General features: G+C 34.8%; 1 protein-coding gene across 3 annotated transcripts in view; it reads right to left on the bottom strand.

The window, feature by feature from the left end:
• CTNNA2 (catenin alpha 2) overlaps nt 1-23,042 on the bottom strand; it is a 1,087,920-nt gene that overhangs the window by 14,651 nt on the left and 1,050,227 nt on the right. The window contains exon 18 of one of the 3 annotated variants that reach the window (XM_041757142.1): nt 16,275-16,418. The exons of the other annotated variants lie outside the window; for them this stretch is intronic. Within the exon in view, the coding sequence (XP_041613076.1) occupies nt 16,275-16,418 (144 nt within the window). The remainder of the gene's footprint in view (nt 1-16,274; nt 16,419-23,042) is intronic. 3 annotated transcript variants of the gene reach the window in all.

Genomic DNA, 23,042 nt, shown 5'->3' with positions numbered 1-23,042 from the left:
GAACTAGAGAAAAATAATCCTAAAATTTGTAGGGAAACACAAAAGACCCTAAACAGCCAAAGCAATCTTGAGAAAGAAGTACAAAGCTGGAGATGTCACAATCCCAGACTTCAAGGTATACTACAAAGCTATAGTAATCAAAATAGTATGGTACTGGCACAAAAATAGACACAGAATATGAAACATGGAAAAGAATAGAGAGTCTAGAAATAACCCCACACTTATATGGTCAATTAATGACAAAAGAGGCAAGAATATATTAGGGAGTATATTGGGGAAAAGACAATCTTTTCAATAAATAGTACTGGGAAAACTATACAGATACATACAAAAGAACAAAACTAGACCAATTACACCACACAAAAATAACTCAAAATGGATTAAGGGACTAAACGTGAGACATGAAACCATAGAAATCCTAAAAGAAAACATAGGTGGTAATCTCTTTGACATTGTCTTAGCAACATTTTACTAGATAGGTCTCCTCAGGCAAAAGAAACAAAAGCACAATAAACTATTGAGACTACACCAAAATAGAAAATTTTTGCACAGCAAAAGTAACCATAAAAAAAAGAAAGGTGACTTACTGAGAGAAGTTATTTGCAAAAATATATTTCCAATATTAACCTTTTATCAGATAAATTAAAGAACTTGTATAACTCCACACCAAAAAAAAAAAAAAAAGAAAAAAAAAGAAGAGAGAGAGAGAGAGAGAGAGATAAAAATGGGCAGAGGACCTAAATCTAAATAGACATTTTTCCATAGAAGACATACAGATGGCCAACAGACATGAAAAGATGTTCAATGTCACTTATTATCAGGGAAATGCAAATCAAAACAACAAGATATTAGCCTACACATGTCAAAAGAACTCAAATCAAAGAGACAAGAAATAACAAGTATTGGCAAGGATGTTGGCAGAAAGGGAACCTTCCATGCACTATTGGTAGAAATGTAAATCAGTGCAGCCAATATGGAAAACAGCATGGAAGTTCCTCAAAAAATTAAAAATAGAAATACTATATGATTTGGGATTTCTACTACAGGGCATTTATCCCTGGATAAATGCAACCAAAGTGTCCATGGATAGATTAATGAATTAAGAAGATATACATACAAATGATGAAATATTACTCAGTCATAAAATGGGTGAGGTTTTGCCATTTGCAACAATATCCACAGAACCTAGAGAGCATTAGGTGAAGTGAAATTAGTTGGAAGAGGACAAATATAATATGAGTTCACTTATAAATGAACTAACAAAAAAAGCAGAAATAGAACCATGAATATAGAGAAAAATCTGGTATTTGGCAGAGGGGCGGGGTTGGAGGGAGGGATGGTTGCAATGGATGAAGGGGGATAGGAGGTACAAGCTTCTAGTTATGGAGTGAATAAGTCATTGAGATAAAAGGTACAGCACAAAAGAAAAAAAAAGGTGCAGCACAGGAAATATAGTCAATGGTATTTTAATAACATTTTTGTATGGTAACAGATGGGGACTGTACTTGTGGTAAGCATAGTATAACATAGAGTTGTCCAATCACTATGTTGTATACCTGAAACTAATGTAACACTGTGTGCCAACTATATGTCATTTGAAATAAAATTTTAAAAGCAAATCAAACCCACTTACCATACCCACTATGGGACTTCTTAACCGCCCCATCCCATAAAAATCTGTGCTTTAAGAGTAGTATATTAATATCATTTCTGTCTCATTATCATAATTTCTCCTCATATAATTCATAAAGAATGATATCTTAAGTATAATTCAGAAAACTGTTAGATTTATATGTACCTGGGTAAAATAATCCACTATAATAGCCTAAAATTAGCTCTTCTTTCATTACAGAAATGAGAATTACAAGAAGAAGAAATGGCTATCATTATTCAAGGGTGCATAGTAAATCCAGTAATTTTAATTAAACCAGTTTTAAATATCAGCAGTTATTCCATGTCTTTTTCTAGTTGAATACTTTTTTCTACGTACTCTGGAACAATTCCTGAGTAGACAGAGTATAGCCTCTAAACCTTTTTCTTTCTTCCTGGTCACTTATTTTCCCATTGTGAGATGTAACCACAATTCTATCACGTATTCAAATAATTTCCAAGCACTCACGGTGTACACAGTCATAGATTTAGGTAGAGGTTTCCCATCTTTAGTCCAATACAACTCAATTAGTTGTAGCCATTAAATATTTAGCTTTCACTTAGATACCACTTCAGGCTCTTGCAAGTTATTACTTTCACAAGGACAACTCCTGACATTTAGAGAATTATCTAAGCTGATATGAAGTTTTCTTATTGACTCTTACCAATATTCCAGAGATAGCAAGTGCTCTATGATTAATTCCACCTCTTCCTAAACCTGATCTTCCTATAATCATTGGCAACACACAATTTTTCCAAGTCTTTAGGTTAAAAACCCAGAATCTTGTGTTACATATCTCGTTCTCTTAGATCTAGCCTCCAATCTGCCATCATATCTTGTCGACAGCATTTTTGCAATCTACCCATTATTTGACGTCACCTTCTCTAGTGTTACCACAGGCCAAGTCATCAAAATCTCTTGCTGGATTGTTGCGGTATCTTCCTCTGACTAACTTCCTTGCTTCCAATCCCCTTTTATCTTCTTTGGTCTATTCTTAAACAGAAGCCAGAACGATCCTATTAAATGAACTCAAATAATGTCACTTATCTTTTTAACATTATGCTGCAGTTCCCCATTTTAGTATGAGTTGAATCCACAGTTATTAGAATAGTCTTCAAGGTCATATAATCTGATCCCCAATTGTTCTTATTTTTCCTCTGTTCACTCCTAAAAATGAATCCCTTGTCTATTGCTTAGATAGATCAGTCATGACCACACTTCAAGGACTTTGTGTTTATTATTGCCTCTGCCTAGAATATTCTTCCCATAGAAACTGTAAGGCTTGGTCCCTCATCCCTATCAGATCTTTGATGAAATACCAACATCTTTCTGAAAATTTTCCTTTTAAAATTGCAACTTAATTCCTACCCTATGCCCTTAATTTGCTCTTCTTTCCCTGTTTTATTTTTCTATACAGTCATCACCATCTAACAAATATTTTCTTCTGGGTTTACTGTCCCTCATCCCATGCTATATTCCAAACACCTGAAACAGTCTGGCAAATGGCTATTCCATATAAGTACTTGCTAATTATTATTGAATAATTGCAACTTTACAGATGAGAAATAAGACAATCCTTGTCCAAAGACAAACTAGGCATGATGTCTAGCATGCCTTCCATCTATTCATTATTTCATGGAAATGCCATGGCTTCCATCAATGCCCCATGCCTTCCATCTATTCATTATTTCATGGAAAAGTACCTGAATAATGATATTGGCATGAGAGTATAATTTAGGGACATAATAGACAAAATAAACATTAGCCAAAATGCTATACAAAGTTTATGACATCCTCCTCTTACTGTGCTTCACTGGTACAATCTGGATCACCTTTGCTCAAAAAACACCCACAAATCTAATTCTTTGTGTTTATTGCTTTCTATGTATAAAGTACTGAGTTTTCATAAAAGATCATCTCCCTCAGGATCCCTGGGTGGCGCAGCGGTTTGGCGCAATCCTGGAGACCTGGGATCGAATCCCACATCGGGCTCCCAGTGCATGGAGCCTGCTTCTCCCTCTGCCTGTGTCTCTCCCTCTCTCTCTGTAACTATCATAAATAAATAAATTAAAAAAAAAAAAAAAGAGCATCTCCCTCATTAACAGTACCAGCATCTGTGATGCATGACTTGTTTACTAGGTATAGTGCTGGTGTCTTAATAAATGATCTCTAATCTATAAAAAAGTAAATTAAAAATATATATATAGTAGATATCACCATCCTTTCTTTTTATATGAGGAAACAATTACAGAAAGTTTTTGTGAACTTGGATTCACAAAATTCATGTCTGGTAGAAATGGGTCTCAGTCCATGTGACATATAACATCCAGTCCTGTTTGACCAGGCAGGTCTACCATAGTGTTTTCCTGCTCTGAGCTCTATTTCTGGCTATTGGTGCCATCATCGGGCTGTGTATGAGTTATGATATGTTCTAACTATTCACAAGTATGAGTCATGTGACCAAGCAGTAATAAGGTGAATTTCCCTAAGCCACAATGGAAAAAAAGAGTCACATTTATCTTCCAATTCTGCAATCATGATTCCCATGAGATATGAACTAGACTAGAAGCAGGGACATCATCTACATACTCATTTTCTTGCCAGCAACTAAATTCATCTACACACTCAAAGAAAACTTGATTAAATGCAACCTCTAATCCTCTGTTCCCCCAGCCACCATATATACCACTTGCTATTTATTCACATATTATGAAAAGACTTTATTCAAATTTTTACAATTTAACTTTTGACTCTACCATATATTGGGTACCACAATATGATGTTACACTGACTAAGTTTAAGTACCTGATATGTATTAGTTGTTACCATCACATACACCATCAGACACGCTATTTCCTGTATCTCTTGATTAACAACTAGTTCAACTACCAGGTGCAGCAACATCTTTACATTGCATAGCACAAGACTACCTATCAGAGAAACTGGTCCCAACCTTGCCTGTGCCAGCCACTGACTGTGAAAGTTTTGGATACTGTAGTAACCTGAGCTTCTATTTCTTCAACTATAAAATGGAGATAATACCAATACACTTTCATCAATCATTGAAGTCCAAGTGAGAAAGTAAACTTAAAACACTTTTTAAATTTTAAAAATGTCACTATAAAGTATTATTACATAACTTATGATACCTTTTGGGAATCCTTTTGGAGTATTTATCACAATTTATTAGATCACCTGGGTAACTTAGGCCTAAGGAACTCTGCACAGGTAAAGGTATTTCAATAAGTGCCCAGGGTAGTGTGAGAGGACCATAAGCCCAAGTGAGACAAGCACAAAGTACTTCCAAAATGAGATAAGCTTCCTTCTTCTACCTGACAGTGGACATTCCTAGGAGCAAAGTATGGCTGGGGCAATCTAGTTACAATCTCATTTTTCCCATTTATGGTGAATGGTCAAGAAATATGATTCTCAAAAGAAATATAGCACAGGAACCTTCTGTTTGGGATCCAAAAACTGGCTGTGGAGTGCAGTCCAAAAAGAGATACAGGTTGATAAAAAATAAAGGCAAACCATTCTTGCAATAGGAAGAGCTAACTCATTCATAGAGCTTTGCTTAATGTTTCTAGCTCCATTTTGATTATGTTCCTTGCTAGGATCATATAATTAGTTACTCAGCTGCTACTTTGTTTTCAAAAGCTTTGTATATATGTGAAAGTCTTATCTCCAGAGCTAGATTTCTAGATCTGTATATAAACAAGTACTTCCTGGCCCTTTACTGATATGACCTCCACGAGGCTAGCACTACATAACCCATATTGCAACTTGGTATACATATCCCAGTGTTTAGTCCCTTGAATGACAGATTCTTAGTTCAGGCTGCTTCTTACACTGACCTATAAAAGACCAGCCTACTGATAAAAGTTGATTGATAACTTCTCTTTATTGGGTTAATATACTCTGGATATTTTCCAGATTTAACACATATTAAGCATCCCAGCCAATTTGATCTTTCCTATATGTTACATCACTTAATCCTCACACACCAAAAATATAGTATTCTATTATTTTATTCTCTCCAATAGATGAGGGAACTGAGGCTTAACTTGCCAGCTAATAAAACAATTATCCGAAATACAAGTGCCAGAAATACATGACTTCTGTTCCTGGTGTATTTAGGAATATACTGTATCTCCAACTGCTTTTGAATAAAATAAGAATAAAGTCCAGTTAAGGTGGTTCCCCTGAGAAGCCAGGATACTTCCCCCCTTACATATGCCTGCCAGGGCTTGAGCTGGTTTGGAACCTTATCATCTATTTCTCTTAGGGTGACTGTACTTTAGGGGAAATGCAGCAATAGCACCAGAAGGCTCCCCTCAATTCAAAACCGGAAATGATTTCTTTGGTTAAAAACAAATCTCTATGGATGGACAACATATTGTATGTTTCTTTGCAAAAGAGGTTGAACTATGCAAGAAACTTTTAAAACCACAGATTAAAGGACAAACCTTCCTCAAAAGACTGGAAATGCATGATTATTGCCAAAAATCATAGAAAAATACTAGTGGTTTCTTTTAAAGAAAGCATCAAATCTATGAAATTGGAAGACTTCTTTAAAAAAAGAAGAGACTTTGCAAACTTTCATGAAAATGACAACTTTTAACCAGTGAACAAAGATAAACATTAAAGGGTTAGAGAGAGTTTGATACAGTATCTTGCCCCTACTAAAAATCATCCTTAATATTAAGATGAAAGCTTCCTCAAGGCACAATCCCTATCTTAGAGTCTCTCTGAATCTAGCCTTTGACAAAGTTAAATCACCTCCATATTTATTATAAGATGTAAAGGCTACCTCATTATTTCTTTACCTGATATACTAAAAAAAAAATGCCAAGGCGAATTCTTCAAATGCACTAAAGCTACATCTTTGAAAGAAAGAGTGATCTCTGTTATATCTGGATTCACCACCTGTTAGAGCTCTCCAAACTTCATTTAAAAAATTAATGCTAAGCTATGAAACAATCAATTTCTACCCACAACTTGTTTGGTTTCAAGGGCTCATCCACTAATTTCAGCACACCCAGAATTACTCATCATAAATATTATCTCAAAAACACCTGCATAAGTCATTTGAATTTAAAGAAGACCATTGGCCTGATGCACATCTTAATATACTTTGTAAGGGAAAAAATATAAACTATTGCTTAGCTTTTTTCATACTTTAAAAAAATACTCTTTATCATATAAGGGCTTAAAAATATACAAAGAATGGCTAAATCTATAATGATATGTGAAAAATATTTTTTAAAAATGTAATAAAAACAATTGAATGATTTTAACCTCAAGACCCTTGTTTATAAAAAGAAACTTAAGAAATTTTACCTTCTTTAAAACTTTTTTTTCGAGCAACATTCCACCAAAGCCCTTAATTGCCTTTAATAGTAGAAATGTCTTTATCTCTAAGACAGGAAGATAAACAAGAAGAGAAGTAGATGGAGACGTTTAAAAGGTGCACAAAGACTATGGCCAGAGGAGGACTGTGATAGATCCTCAGGAGTCTTACCTCTAGGAAAGTGCATATCCATACCCTGCTGCCATGCTGGTAATGGGCATTTGGCAGATGAGTTTGGACCATTTTATTGGTCATCTTCCATACTTCCAGAAGAAAGAAATAAGACTTCATTTCAAATATATGTATATTCAAGGTGAAAGGTCAAGATCAATGAGATCTATACTTCTCATGTAGGGGCAATTTTGCCCCTATTACCCCAGGACACATTTGGCAAGTTCTGGAGACATTTGATGTCACTACTGGGGAATGAAAGTTAATAAAGCATCTATTTTTTTTAAGGAGAGAATCATTTTTTTTAGATTTATATTTATTTATTCATGAGAGACACAGAGAGAGAAAGGCAGAGACATAGGCAGAGGGAGAAGCAGGCTCCATGAAGGGAGCCCGATGTGGGACTTGATCCCGGAACTCCAGGATCATGCCCCGAGCCAAAGGCAGAAGCTCAATCGCTGAGCCACCCAGGGATCCCTAAAGCATCTATTAAGGAGATGCCAGAGTTGTTGCTAAATATCTTGCAGTGGATAACTGAAACCAACCCCCCACAAATGGGAATTATCCAGGCTAGGCTGGGATAGACTAAAAGAGCCTAATGGAGCAAGCCAAAAGGGTTTTCTAGGAAAGGGTACAAACTGACTTCAAGTACTGGAAAGTTTTCACCACAGCTCATAAACCTCTATTCCCTCTACGTCCTAGACCAGTATTTTTCAGAGTGTGATCAATGAGTCATCTGCATCAGAAACATTTAGGAATAGAATTATATATTTCTGATCTTAGATGTGGTATCAGAACTATGGAGGCAGAGCCCAGAATTCTCAGGAATTTTTTGTTTATTTCCCATGTGATTCTTCTATACATTATAATGTGAGAATTGCTACTTCATTTCTCTGTCGAGGTCATGTCATTCCCTTCTGTATTGTCAATTATCAACGCTCTTTAAAGGATTCCTCCAGGACTTCCAATGACAAACTAATGGAATCTCTCTATAAGGGTACAGACCTTGGCTGGTTATATTCACTACTGTACATCCAATGGTTAATTGGAGTAGACATGATGAAATAAAACAAGAGGAATCACCAGCAAGAATATCATATTCAAGAGAGACAAGATAAGGAAAAATAAAATTAGCTACCTATTTATTTAGTACTTCTCCATTCTGTACTGTAAGTGTGTGACATACATGAACATATTTAATTCTAACACAATGAAGTATATACTAATATCATTCTCACTTTGCAGTTAAGAAAAATGGGACTCGGTGAAGTCAAGCAACTTGCCCAAGATCACAAAGCAACTACTGAAAGTCAGAATTCTATTTGTGTTCCATTTAATGGAGGGTATAAATGGGTAAGAACTACTACTCCATGCCTAACTCTCCCATTTTTTCAGGTTCCTCTTATGATATAAACAGAAGCTGTTGGAGTAGGGGGACTGATGTTCCTAGGAAATCCCCTTAAAGGATGCTAACACAGCTAGGAAGCACATCATTTTGCCCTCTCACTTCTTCCTCTATGGAAGATAAAAGGAGCACAAGCAGTCACCTTGAACCAAAAGATGAACTTGAAAGTAGAAGTCCCATCTTAAGTAGAGCAGACCATAAATCAGAAGGATTCTGGGTTTCTGATGGTTTTAAGTTCCCTATTTTGGCCCTGAACTACATATAGATTTAGTTTATATGACAGGAAAATGACTCTCTATTTGGAGGTTTTATCATATGGATCTGAATCTATATCTAATTAAAACATGTGAAAGACTGTACAAATTGTTAATACTATTATCAGGCATTAATTTATGATAGTTAATTAAAACACAATATTTCACATCTAGATATAATTAACATGTTAATGTATCATAACCTTCATGTGGGAAAGCAAATGAAATGAACTCTCACAGTGACCCTTACTTTCAAATCCTTTTAAAAATAAATTATTAATTCAGCTATTTTGGAAGAAGTTTTATATGTTTCTATACCATAATCTTAAAAACGTCTATGTAATGTACTAGAAAATTTAAGTTACAAAAGAATTAAGTAAGCTAGAAAAAAAAAAGGAAGCCGATGTATTAAATACACATTACATGCTTATTTGCAAGGGAACGGGGAAAAATTCAACATTCAGACACATTACCTACTTTTATGGAGCTCACAGGGTACTTAGGAGACATATCATTAAATAAGTTCTTATACTGCAGTACCCTACTAGGAATGACAGAGAAAACATACCATGCTGGGGAAGAATGTCAAGGGAGGCTTCTTGGAAAGCACTACAGTATGTCAGTGACTAACTTGTGACCTCTAGGAAGTTACTTCAATTCCCTGAGCCTCATTTTCCTAATATTTTTAATGGTGAGGACAGTGTTTCCTCCAAAGGATAACTGTTAAAAACATTGCATAGTGCATTTAAAATACTCAGCACAGTGCCTGGAACGTACTGAGTCCTCATTTTATCTTAGCTAATATAATGATGTTATTTACTAGATGCAATTGTCCTATTGTCCCTCTAATTGTATTGCTATTCTAATTTATAAAGCAAAACCAAAAGCTCAGATTAGGAATGTTGCTCATTATCACCCAAATTGTTAAAGAGTTGGTTTCCAAATTCACATCTAACAGCAATACATTGCTTATAATTTTAGTATCTGCTTTAAGAGAACATGGTGTACTCTCACTTATTTTTCAAATATCTGACATCAAAATCATGTGGCTGTTATTGTTCTCTACTTGACTTTTATTCATGTAAAATGCAAGGCCTTATTTAGGTAAATAATTTTGCCTGGAACATCTTTATGTACCACTTAAGATTATATTTGCCTGGGCTGGTGTCATAAACCCAGTAACAGAGCTATATATCCTTAGTTTAAAAATACACACACACACACACACACGAATTTTTAAGAAAAGATCTTTAGGTCACCATGCCAAAATCACTTCGCTCAATTAATGGCAGGCACTAGCATTTTACCAGTCAGCTTCTAGTATGTGACAAGATTATCATCTCTACCAGAGCAATTACTGCGATTATCTACACAGAGGTGAATATAGAGAGAAAAGCAAGTTCTAAACAAAACTCTCAAAAAAATATAGAAGATTCTAGCAATCTGAAACAGGAGGACTGTGTGAAAAACAGGGAGTTAAATCTATAATCAATTTTCCTTGCTTTGATCTGAGGGTCACCTTCTTCCAGATCAAGGTTCATTCTCATGTCTTGGTTAAATGTAAAATACCTCTGTAGTGCCTTTCTTGCATCTTTGAACACTATGTAACTTTTACATAGACTGATGGGTAGAAGTAATAGCTGTTGTCCATGAGGAAAAAAAATTGGGGAAAAAAGTACTCCCAAATGATTATTGATTTAAACATATAGTTAGATAATTCATATTTTTCAATATAGACCATAGAGATTAGGCTGTATATCGGCATGAATGTTTAATTTCTCCAGTCATGATGGTAATGCTAATTTATACATTTCTCTTTCAATGAAGTTCCCCTAATTAAAATGTAAAAGTAGTCAAATACCAAAAATACCACTCAAATAAACATTGCTCTGGACTGTGTTAAAAAAACTTAGCCCTGAATGAACTTCATTAACTCCTTATATTGGAGCATAAAAATGAAAGATAAAAGATGGTCCCTTAAATGTTGATAATATCATGCCTTTCCTTCAAGGAGATGTAATAGCATCACTTGATGATTATTTACACTTAATAATCACCATTCTTAGAAAAGTTTTTATGCTTAATCAAAACTTAAGCCAATTTTCTCAAAAACATTCTTATACTACCTTTAAATACCATTTTTCCTAAGTTTTTTATTTTTAATATTTTAATTTTTCTCTGAAACATTTTTTCTAAGAACACAGAAACATAATGAGTCAGTTTTGTTGGAGAGATTCTGAAACTTGGGGGTACAATGGGGTAGTTACAGATTCTAAGAATGTGCTCTTTACAATCCTGATTCAACAGGTCTTCATTTTAGCAACAGTTCTGCATTTTAGCAGTCTCCTCTCACCACTTGATGGGTTTGGCATGCAGATGGTCCTTTGACCAAGTTGAGAAACACTCATTAAAATCAGAATGGGTCACAGCAAATTGCACTGTTGGGGATTTACCCCAAAGATACAGATGCAATGAAACGCTGGGACACCTGCACCCCGATGTTTCTAGCAGCAATGTCCACAATAGCCAAACTGGAAGGAGCCTCGGTGTCCATCGAAAGATGAATGGATAAAGAAGATGTGGTTTATGTATACAATGGAATATTACTCAGCCATTAGAAACGACAAATACCCACCATTTGCTTCAACATGGATGGAACTGGAGGGTATTATGCTGAGTGAAGTAAGTCAATCGGAGAAGGACAGACATTATATGTTCTCATTCATTTGGGGAATATAATTAATAGTGAAAGGGAATAGAAGGGAAGGGAGAAGAATGTGTGGGAAATATCAGAAAGGGAGACAGAACATAAAGACTCCTAACTCTGGGAAATGAACTAGGGGTGGTGGAAAGGGAGGAGGGTGGGGGGTGGGGGTGAATGGGTGACGGGCACTGAGGGGGGCACTTGACAGGATGAGCACTGGGTGTTATTCTGTATGTTGGTAAATTGAACACCAATAAAAAATATATTTAAAAAAATCAGAATGGGTTGGAAAAAATGTCTTTAATATCCATACCCCACTTTTTACTTAACTCTACTTTTTACTTTTCTTCATCTTTCTACACATTTCTGACATCTTCAAGTCCAATCAGCACAGAATACACCTATACCTCAAAACTATGGACATTCTGTTTCTCCCCTGAGCTAATCTTTTCTCTCCTCTTCTACCTGGAAAACTTTTATCTATGTATCCATGACGGTTCAAAAATATATTACCCCCTTTATGAAGTTACCTTCTCTTTAGGAATACCCATATCATTTTATATATATTTTTGTTACAGTGATTATTTTAATTTATAATTACTGTTTTGGTTATTGATTATGGGTCTGCTTTCCACATTAATTCCATGCCATTCATAGGACAGTAAATATCACATATTATTTACCCAATAAACATTTGTTGAATTATAATCTAACTGATACCTCTAGAGATATTTAGGATGATAGAGGGAACAGTTGTCATCCTTTGTTATTGTTCTTTTGAGACAAATTTCCAGTATCTCAAATTCTTTTAATAATTTATACTGTTTGGCAAAATTGTATCTAAGTCCTATTTGAACTTTTTTTGGGGGAAAATTATTTCTAAGAGAACACAAACTGAACATGCTATTTCATCATTCCCATATATACAAACTGCTTTGGCTGTGATTTTCTGAGATGATATATTCTAGAAATGGATTTTTATGTCTCAATAGGAAATTAAGAAATATTTCACTGGATAATGTAAACTAAGTCTTTAAAAACTGGGATAGGGGATCCCTGGGTGGCGCAGCGGTTTGGCGCCTGCCTTTGGCCCAGGGCGCGATCCTGGAGACCCGGGATCGAGTCCCACATCAGGCTCCCGGTGCATGGAGCCTGCTTCTCCCTCTGCCTGTGTCTCTGCCTCTCTCTCTCTCTCTCACTGTGTGCCTATCATAAATAAATAAAAATTTAAAAAAAAAAAAAAAAAAAAAAAAAAAAAAAAAAAAAAAAAATAAAAACTGGGATAGATGATTCTACTCATGGAATTCCAGCCTATTAGAAAAGCCAAAGTAGTAACTTAGAAGGAATTTGGATGGCAGGAAATACAACAAACAGTGCTAAGTGATGTAAAGTATACACTGCAAATCATCTGTGAATCTACAGCACTAGAGAAGCTTTCAAAGATAAGCATGCTTCATTGTCAAAGTGGGCAAATCATGCCCAAATGAATACCCTCTTTCCAAGTGCATTGGGGAAGGAGACTTGCATAATAATCATGTGCAGTTTTAGTGTTTAAACCTTCCCAACATTGGCTATTTGACAGCAGAGTCTGACATAACTCCTGCTCAGTACATAGAGAACTTTTGGTTTGCTTTGGAAAATTGTCCTGCTTATGTGGATTCTCTAGTTTATGGACATTTCTTCATGGCCATCAATATTTCTAAATGTGTCAATGGTAATATAATCCCTTTCCATTTTTGTCAGAATATCAGAATGTCTCCAAGCTAGAGTCTCTTGTCCCTAATTCCTTCCTTTTATTTTTCTTCTGCAGTTGTGGATATGAGTGATGATATGACCTTTTGTATAACTGAGAAAATGGCTACCTGATTATATCTTAATAAATAATCTTTGCACTACATTCACTTGCAGCCTCCTCAACTCTTCTAAGCAAGTATCATATATTGTAAAGTCACCATATGATTGAGTGGAATGGACTCAGGGAAAGTATGGAGCTGGATCATATGCAAATATTTTGACATGTGGCTTTGATACATGACATATCTAAACATAATACCTCCTCTGCAAGATTTACAATTCCATGGTCTTGATAACCTGCGTGTTGTGCAACAACACAAATCTAAACCACTGTATTCCAAGTGATTGAAGACTCTCAGCTTCTCAGAAAGCCTTCCCAGTATAATCCAGTCTACCCAACAGTACAGGGTCACATCTTAGTTCTTAGACATGTATTGGCTTCACCTTCAAGTTGACACTTGGCACGTGTCTAGGTACCCCAAAAGTTTGCACATTCATCAGAGCAGGAGCCAGGCCATACATGTGTTTCAACCCCTATAACACATACCTTAGTACCTCCCAGTTTCCTACTCATAAATTCATACCAATACCACAAAGGAATTTCTACAATTCCGCATAAGTAACTTTTAATTTTAAAGTCCCAATGATGCCTAAATCCATCCATTTACCTAGTAGATAAAGATTTTTTTAATCTCAAACAATCAGAACAAAATTATGGAGCTAAAAAAAACAAATCAATCTTCCAAATCAACACATAGCTAACAACTATCACATGTTTGACATTGTCCATTTAAAAGAATAGAACCCACTTGTTAACCAAATAACACTACATCAAATATAGGGTACATTCTAAAACCTACTTTGGACTGAAACTTTCTTTCTGGTCTATAGAAACGGTATGTCTCATATTAAAATAATGTCTCATTACCTAGTCAGTTTTTTTCCCATAAGCAATTTCTTTGAAAAATATATTATAAAACCATACAGTTTTAGAGCAGAGTACTTCAGGATATATCTTGTAGATCATCAATCACGACTTTACAATGAAAACACTGAGGCCAGAGATCTAAGTAATTTTCTTTCAGTTACCTTATTAGTCAATGACAGAAATGGAGCTTTTATTACCAGTGTTAAGACCCCAGATTAATTCAACTTCTGTTACACTTCATTGCTTTATTTACAGCACAATATGTAGTATTATTTTTAAATTAGAATTTTAATACATACAAATGGATTAAAATATGAACACCACTATAAACGAAACATGCACATGAAGATAAACAAGTGCATGCACAATGCATTCCATGATAGACTCTCTGAATTTGCACAAGTGTACAACACAACTGTTCTTAACTCACGAAGTTAAAGATGATTGTATTCCAAGGGTTTGTAAAATATGAGCATTTCTTACCTGGCAGCTGTATGAGGGGTTGATAAAAGACATTAAAAACTTGAGCTATAGTTAGACATTGGATTTTTCTGGCACTGAAGGTTTCCTTCTACCTGGGTTTGAGGGGGCAAGTATTTTTAAAGGAATGTAGGCCAAAGACTTGAGAGAAATAACCTAACATGTAAGACTTTGGTGTTGCTACCCGCATTGCAATATTAAGTTGATTACAGGTGATTATCACTTCAATCTTCCTACTGACCAATTATGGCCCTATCTTCCAATATTGTACCTGAAATCTCTACCAAGAGTCACTTCAGGTTAGAAAGCATAGGTGGAAATATCACTTCAGAATTTGTCATGCTACTCCATCCCAGGTAATGAAAAGAACAGGATTATCTCTCATGCTTTTGAGTTCTAAGAATGCATAACTTAGCGGGGCAGGAGGGAGAGAAGGTCTACACATAACAGAAAAGCTAATGATGGAAAAGGGCACTTCCTTTTAAACTGCCTCCAATTTTCCCACACCAATATCCAAACATAGTTAACTAGGGATGTATTCTTTGAAAAAAAAAATGAATGATATCCTCTTAACATATTTCCTAATACCCATGACCCACATCAAGAAGCTTTTATCTCACCCCATGAAAACAAAGAGGGCCTCACATTCTGATGGTCAAACCCTTTTAGAAGTACCCACACTGATGCTGCAACATCCTTTAAAGACTTAACCTCCTCCATGAACCTCCTTTGCCCTTTTATATATAAGCTGACATCTTGACAGTTTTAATAGGCACCCTGGAGGAAACAAGTAAACTGGAGGGAAAATTCTCACTCCAGTTGATCTTTTCTTTCTAAATACTAAGGCATACAAAAAAATTAATCATTATTATAGAAACCCAAATGAAACAAAGAACAGTGACATTTCACAGCTCTTAACTATGAAAAAAAATCTTACAAAACAGTATCAGAGTTATGACATGCAACATCAACAAAACAGTAGCAAGTCTGGTTGTGACATCTTGAAATAGCTGCACCTTTACATTACAAAGCTTGCATCTGTTTACATCAAAACCAAGTTTGTTAATTCTTTATGCAACGGTTTCTTCACAATTTTACCCAACAATTTTAAAAGAGCAGACTGATTCTCTCAGCCAACATCAAAAAAGGATATTTTGTGACTCTGTAATCTTTCAAATGAAGAATACATTCTCTTAACTAGCCTTCCTTAAAGAAGCTCATCAAAGGACTACAGAATGGATTCATTCCACATATGCAATGACTTTCAGTCCCAATGGGAAGAAAGACTAAGAAATAAAGGAATGAAATACCATTTCTACTTCTCAAGTTTAGATCATGCTTGAAGAATGTATATCAGTCCTGTGGAATTCTCAACTCATACAAAGAATACATAAGTTGATCCTTTACTCAAAGTTGGTTAATAGTAGTAAAGAAGACTCGAGTGGTCACATCTTTATGTCTTTGAATCCCCACCCACCTGCTTTCAAAATTAATGTTTACAATGAGACAGATTACATCAGAAAGCAAAGTTACTCACCATGGAGGAATCACTGCTTCCACTCCCGATCGGAGCTCCCTCAGCACAGGTTGGGAGGTGGGTAGAAAGTTGACTAGCCCTGCCCCCATCTATGACATCACAATCTACCTCATAAAAGGTAGTGAAAGTGCTCTGAACTCCTGTCTGATTTCCGAGAGATACAGAAAAGAGTGAGTGAGAGAGAGAGCAAGAGAAAAAAAAAAAAAACGTACCCTATTGGGAAGGGATTAGGGAAGTGGAAGAGGGAGTGGGTCATTGGGAGAAAGAGGCATATGAAGGAATTAGGTGCTGAAAGAGATATGGGTGGGCATCATGATATTAAGCAGCCCGGGCATATGAATTCCTCATTGGCTATCTTGAACAGATAAATGGACCATTTGGGAGAAGGAGAATGAAGAAGCACGTGCCTTGTCAGGCATTGGTGGGGACAATCATGGTGGGGAGATTCAAGGGGGGGTGAAACCCCTATTTAAAGCATTGAAGATCACCAAGAGAGAAAGCAAGGGCTGCAGCTCTTAAAGCCTGGAACAGTATGTGGGGAATCTCAGATGTCTTTCTTGGAAGTTCCATCGCCCTGCTGTGTGACCTTCATCAAGCCCTTGGCCTCTGCATCTCCAGTCAGTACATGGTACTAAAAGGATACTTACCTCGTTCATGGAATCACTGAAGAACTAATGCATTCATTGTTGCTACAACTGCAACTCTTTTTACTCTTCCTTTTTGTACCCAAGGAGGGGCTGTGTGACAGGCACATTTTAAAAGATAAGCCAATAACCAATGCCTATCTCTACTTCTGAAAATGTTATCTTTAGCATAAAATATTACTGTCAATGTTGACCAGTTTTTCTGTGTGTACTGAATATAACATGTATGTAAATGGGTTAATCAAAGCCCACCTTCAAAACTCGAGGAAAATCAAATGGGAAGATTTCTGTAACCATAAGGTCCCTACACTGCCACTGTCAGAGGTCAAGTTTTAGTACCCAGTGATGCTAACTGACCAAGGATTTGTGACACATGCAGTGAAGCTATAGTCATATAGTTATAGCTTAATTTAACCTCTGAGTCCATTTTGGGAGGAGGGGGAAAGCAGGCAAGGTGAGAGAATAATATGGAGAACACTAAGGTCTTTTTTTAATGGAGATTTAGGAGTTACAAACTATGAATTACTCAAAGTTGTCAAGTGGGTAGTAACAAAACAAAAGAAAGGGGTGATATTGAAAAGCAGGTAAGTCCTGAAACCATCCACATGGAAGCCAGATCTTTATCTGCCCAGTGGAATATATGAAAATCGAAACCCACTCATGCCACAGAAAATATTTTAGTATAAGTAATAGCTTACATTTCATGGCATCATAAATGGGTAAGCCCAAAACTTGTTTCTATATGCAGATGAACAATATTCTTTATTCAATTTTTTTATGTTTTAAGAAAATATAATTCTATTTTTAGTCCTGCCATTCTTAGCTCACTAAATATGTAAGCATATTAAATAATCACAATTTAAAAGTTAAGCAAAATAGGCAGATAGGGAGCATTTTGAAACACAGGTGCTACTAAATTCAAACTGATAATGGATTTGGCAACATCACTCACATGTTTTACTTTAAAATAAATGCTAGACATTTAAAAAAATGTCTTTAGAGAATTAAAGACAATAGAAAAGAAAAAAATCTGACATTTATGAAGAAAAAAGGAATTTTTCTTACACTTAATGTTTTCTATACTTATTAGAGGAAGCAATGATAACTCTGCATATGTTTCTCTCACTGTATTATTGTATTTCTGTTTTCAGTAATTCTAAATCTAAGTTCAAATTCTGTATTCAACAGCTTTTTTGTATGAGTTTTCACAATTGGCCTATGAGGCACTATTTTTACCTATTGGATCATTGACTAGTTGGCTTATCCTTGCTTTTTTATGCTTTTATTATTATAAATAATACCATTTGTTTTAGAAAGCAGGCATCTCCTGACTTTCCCATTATAGGGAATGTGCTATTCATTTACCATAATTCTCAGTTTCAAAAATGATTATTATGTATTAGAAACTTATTTGTTTCATCTCACCTTATACAAAATTTAAAGATTATTTTAAGATTATTAATGGCAATTATTCATTCATCCAATAAACACCTTAAAAATTTTACTACCCAACAAAGAAGGCACATCTGCCAATGTTATCAGAATAAAAATGGAGTTAAATGTTTTTTAAATACCTAAAATAAACTAGACTCATATCTATTGATATTCCTTATTATCTATTACTTATTTGGAAATGGAGCATGACTTCAGGAACCCAATGCAAAACTAGGCTGCATCAAAAGGATGCAGAGTGGTGAACTGTGCTGACGTTTTAGGTGAATTTAGTATGATCGATTGTAATAATGTCTTTAGTTATATTAGTTAAAAAATTTCTTTGACACAGAATGCAATGCCAAGATCAGATAATTTCCAACTCTTCTTAAGATCTAGCCTCTTGACATTGTTTATGAAAGCTAAGTGTCACTACAGTTATGAATTTGAAGCATACTTTCTATGATATCACATAAATGGATGAGTTAGCCTTTCAAGACAAGGTATGAAGTGGTTGTAGGATTTCAGTCAAGAGACCCCATTATTGCCCTTCAATCATGAAGTCGTGATTATAACTTCATCTGATCAGAGATGGATGTAGGGTTGATTTCAAAATTTTGCTTGTTGAAAAGTGTTTTTACTTAACTTAGTGCAAAAGATCAAGAAAAGTCAGGTGGAATAATTTGTACATTTCAAAAGAATAATCTGGAGGTGTATTTATAAAGTAATTCATTGTGGAAGACACGATCAGGCAGTTGGCGTGCAGTCTGACCAAGCTGTTATTATCGAAGAGAATTATCTCAGCAAGAGAGAATCCAAATAATTTTGATAGCAACAGATTTGAACTGGGAGTTTCTAGATAAAGAGATTCTATTTTGAGTTTGTTTTATGATAGTGTCTCACACACAGAACCTTGGACTTAAAAGAGTACATGGTTCTTATAAGACGACGCTAACTGGAACTTCTCCAGGAACTTCTCTAAGTTGAGAAATAGATTCGCAAAAGGAAATGGATGAAAGAGGTCAAGATATAGATTGTGCAGATTTGACAGAAGATCTAGCCGGAACTCCAGTCAAGTTCATTATCAGCAAGGCATCTGCACAGATGAAGGTATTCAGAGAAAAGCAATAAAATAAGATACAGTATTGATGATGAAAGAAAAGATTAAAGTCTAAATTAAGTAAGCTTGCCTTCAAGAAAATTGGGTTAGGATGAAATATTTGAAATATATTTATTGCCCACAAAGAAAATGACTGTTCAAGATAGAGTAAGACAATATGTCCTGAAGCAGTAATAGAAATCCGAGCTAAGAAAACTACACACTGCCCATCCAGAAGTCTTTCCTATTTGTGAGATACATGGGCCATAACATGGCACATATTTCTCTCCTAAGGGCTGTGATAAAAGCCACATTTGATAAATCATTTAAATTAAGCTGGAGAAAGCATTTGGCAAAATAATCTGTAGGAACAGAATGGAGAAAATAGTAAGTTAAACACATTTTTATTTCTAGAATATAGTAAACCAAGAACAACAGTTAATACACAGAGATAGCCATCAACAGATACCCTACTATTTTTGCTGAGAATGTTAAACAGGAAGATGAGAAACTAAATCGAAAAAGGAAAACCCAATGGACTACACAATTTAATAAATTCACAATGGACAGAAAGATTTATCCTCTTCATAGAAATTATTAGTTATTAGAGATAAAGGACTTTGAATACCTTCACCAAACCAATATTTAGCACTGTGCCTTTTAAGTAGTTGAAACACCCTCGAAATGATGTTCAATGATTCAGAAAATATCCTTATGTGAACTGGAAGTACAACTCTTTGAAGCCCTGATTGTTAGCTTGTCACTAGAAGTTAGGAACAAGATATAAAAATGCTAATGCTTTTCTAGAAAGATAGGGTTGTCAAAATTTTATCAAGTCTAATACTAAACATAAAATCCTGCCTCCATTTTGCTATGCAGTCTCTTAATCTCTTTTATTTTGAATCATCTGAGGTAATAGAAAATTGTGCAAAATCAGTAATAAGATGCCAGATAATATTTAGGGTATATTTTAATATTCATCTTCTCTTATTTATATATCCTATATCAGTTTATTCACATTTTAGCTGCTTTTTCTTCCAACTTTTTCTTCCAACCCAGGAATTCCTGAGGTATATCCAAGTAGGAACATGAAAAAAAAATCACAATGAATTTAGGTAACCAATTCAAAATAACGTATTTCTTGACTAGAGCTGACAAATCCACGTGTACACAAGAAAACCAGAAATCAAATTAAATTATAGATACTGCTTATAAATAAAATTATTTTACCTAACACTGTGGATTCCCATAATTATTTGATTCAATTTAAGGGAATATGTATTATCTGGGTTTATTCTTACATATCCACAACTAGTTAAAAATGAAGAGACAGTGCCTAAGGCACTACTATAGACATGATTTAAAATATATTAATAAAGAAAGAACAGTTTAGAATGAAATCAATTATAGCAAACTATCTCAAAATCAGAATGTGTCTCACGGGAAAATGTTATAAATCAGTACTTCTTCAATAGGTTTTCCTGTGTTGCACAGACACCAAAAGATAGGCACAATTAGTTTCCCTTAACCAGGTACCTCCATGTGTCTAATTTCCAAGTTTTCATAAAATATTACTCATCATTGGCTGCCAAATAATGGTCTGAATATTAACTGAAATCTAAAACATCAAATTAACTGAATATTAACTGAAATCTTGCTACTAGATTAAGGTGTGAATTATTGCTGCCTTTTTAATTCAAGGCTTTCAAATCTTGAATAGCTTCTAAAACCTAAAGGAATGAAAGTACACTGACTGACGGACAAGTAATGGCACTGACCTTTCTAAGGCAGAGTCACTCTTCATAAAGCCACTAGCCACTTCTACTCTGATGAGTAATAATGAATCCCCTCAAACTAAAATAGAAATATCTCCGTTTACAAGCTCAGGTGATGCAATCAAATCAATTCATCAAGTAAATCCAAGTTAGGTCAACCCATGTCTTTACTTAAGGTAAAAAGAGTTCTTTGCTTGGTTCATGCTCCAGCTTAGCCACAAAGAGTCTGTCTTCTTATTTTAAAATGAGAGCATTAGAATATAAAGTCTTCTTCTATGCATAAAACAAATCAGATAACCAACTGGTGTAATTTCATCAGTGAAAATCTGATTTATTTTTTCAATAAGTAGATCGAATTGATAATGTTAGGGTCATAATCACTGAGTATGTAACTTAAGAGCTACTTCTCTTAACAGAGCAACATACCATTCTCCTTTGAACAAGACTATTTAAATTCAGGGAGACACTTGACAGGTGTGGTACACTAGTCTCAAAACTTCCTATGATGCCTGGCACCCAAGGAGATTTTCACTTTTCTTATAAAAATCCCCATTTTCCATTTCTTCCACATGTAATGCCTTGAGTTTGTTAAATATCACTTTTATAACACTGGAAGAATGAATTTGCTCTGAAAAATCACTTAAGGGCAATTTTTTCCTGAAAGTTTGCCTGATTTGGGTTGTGTAAAAATCAATGACCATGTATGCTGATATAAATGTAACTAAGGAAGACTTAATGAGGGAATCAGAAATTAAATGGTTATTATTTTACTGCCATAACAGATTGGGAGGGCTAGGTTTTTTGGAGAAAGACAGAATTATTCAGCAACCCATCTTACTAGTAAAGTATATGCAAAGAACTATGGCCATTCTGCTAATGATAGATACTTATTTAATTTTCTTACTGTTACAGAGTATTTCTACCATTCTTCCATCCAGATTTGTAATCTGAAGCTTTGGTTTTACTCTCTGTAGATCTAGACTCTCCTACTGTTCTATAGTTCATGAAGTCTGTTATACCCAAATACTTAATGACTCTGGAAAAGCTGGAGAAAATTCTTTGGAACTCCTGCTAATTTCCTGAATACGTACTCTTTTGTTCACATGAAGCATAGAAATGCATTCCAGATCCAAATTGAAATAGCTAATAATTTAGATTTCTTACCGTTACTACTACACTGATCAGTCAGTAGAGATAATCAAGATTTAACAATAGACAGAATCAGAGTATATATTAAAAAAAGACTCTTTCCCAATAAAAGGGTACAAGTTGTACAAAAGTACAAGGCTATACAAGTACAATGCTTGTTTCAATGACTGCTTCAGCCCACTACAAAATACACTATTTTTTATAAATACAGAACTTTTCAAATAAAATGCAATTCTCATCTCAATAAATCACATTTTAAAATAAATAGTTAAAAGTATGTAATATAAATGTATAAAATAAAATCCATAATATATATTTTAAAATATACATATAGCATTATACAAATAATTCCCATATTTTCTTTTCCCTAAATTGTCTTGGATCAGATATGTCACAGTTGTCAACCACTTGTTCAGTTCCTGATTACTGCTTATTCAGGTGGTAAAGGAGTAAATATCAAATCATGTATATTTGCTGCATGTTTATGTTCGTGTATATGCACATATGTATCTTTGATTATATGCCATAGTCCGGTAGGATTGATTTGACCATTATCACTTCGTAGTATTGTATGAATAGTTTCATTTATTACTATGAATATTCATGTTGATTTTAATTGAGTCCAAATTTTAATGATCGAAACATAGGCAATAAAGACTATAACTGACCT

The sequence above is a fragment of the Vulpes lagopus genome, chromosome 5, assembly GCF_018345385.1.
Source record: "Vulpes lagopus strain Blue_001 chromosome 5, ASM1834538v1, whole genome shotgun sequence".
Lineage (NCBI taxonomy): Eukaryota > Metazoa > Chordata > Mammalia > Carnivora > Canidae > Vulpes > Vulpes lagopus.
The sequence above is the reverse complement of the archived record's forward strand: the minus strand, read 5'-3'. Positions and strand labels throughout refer to the sequence as shown.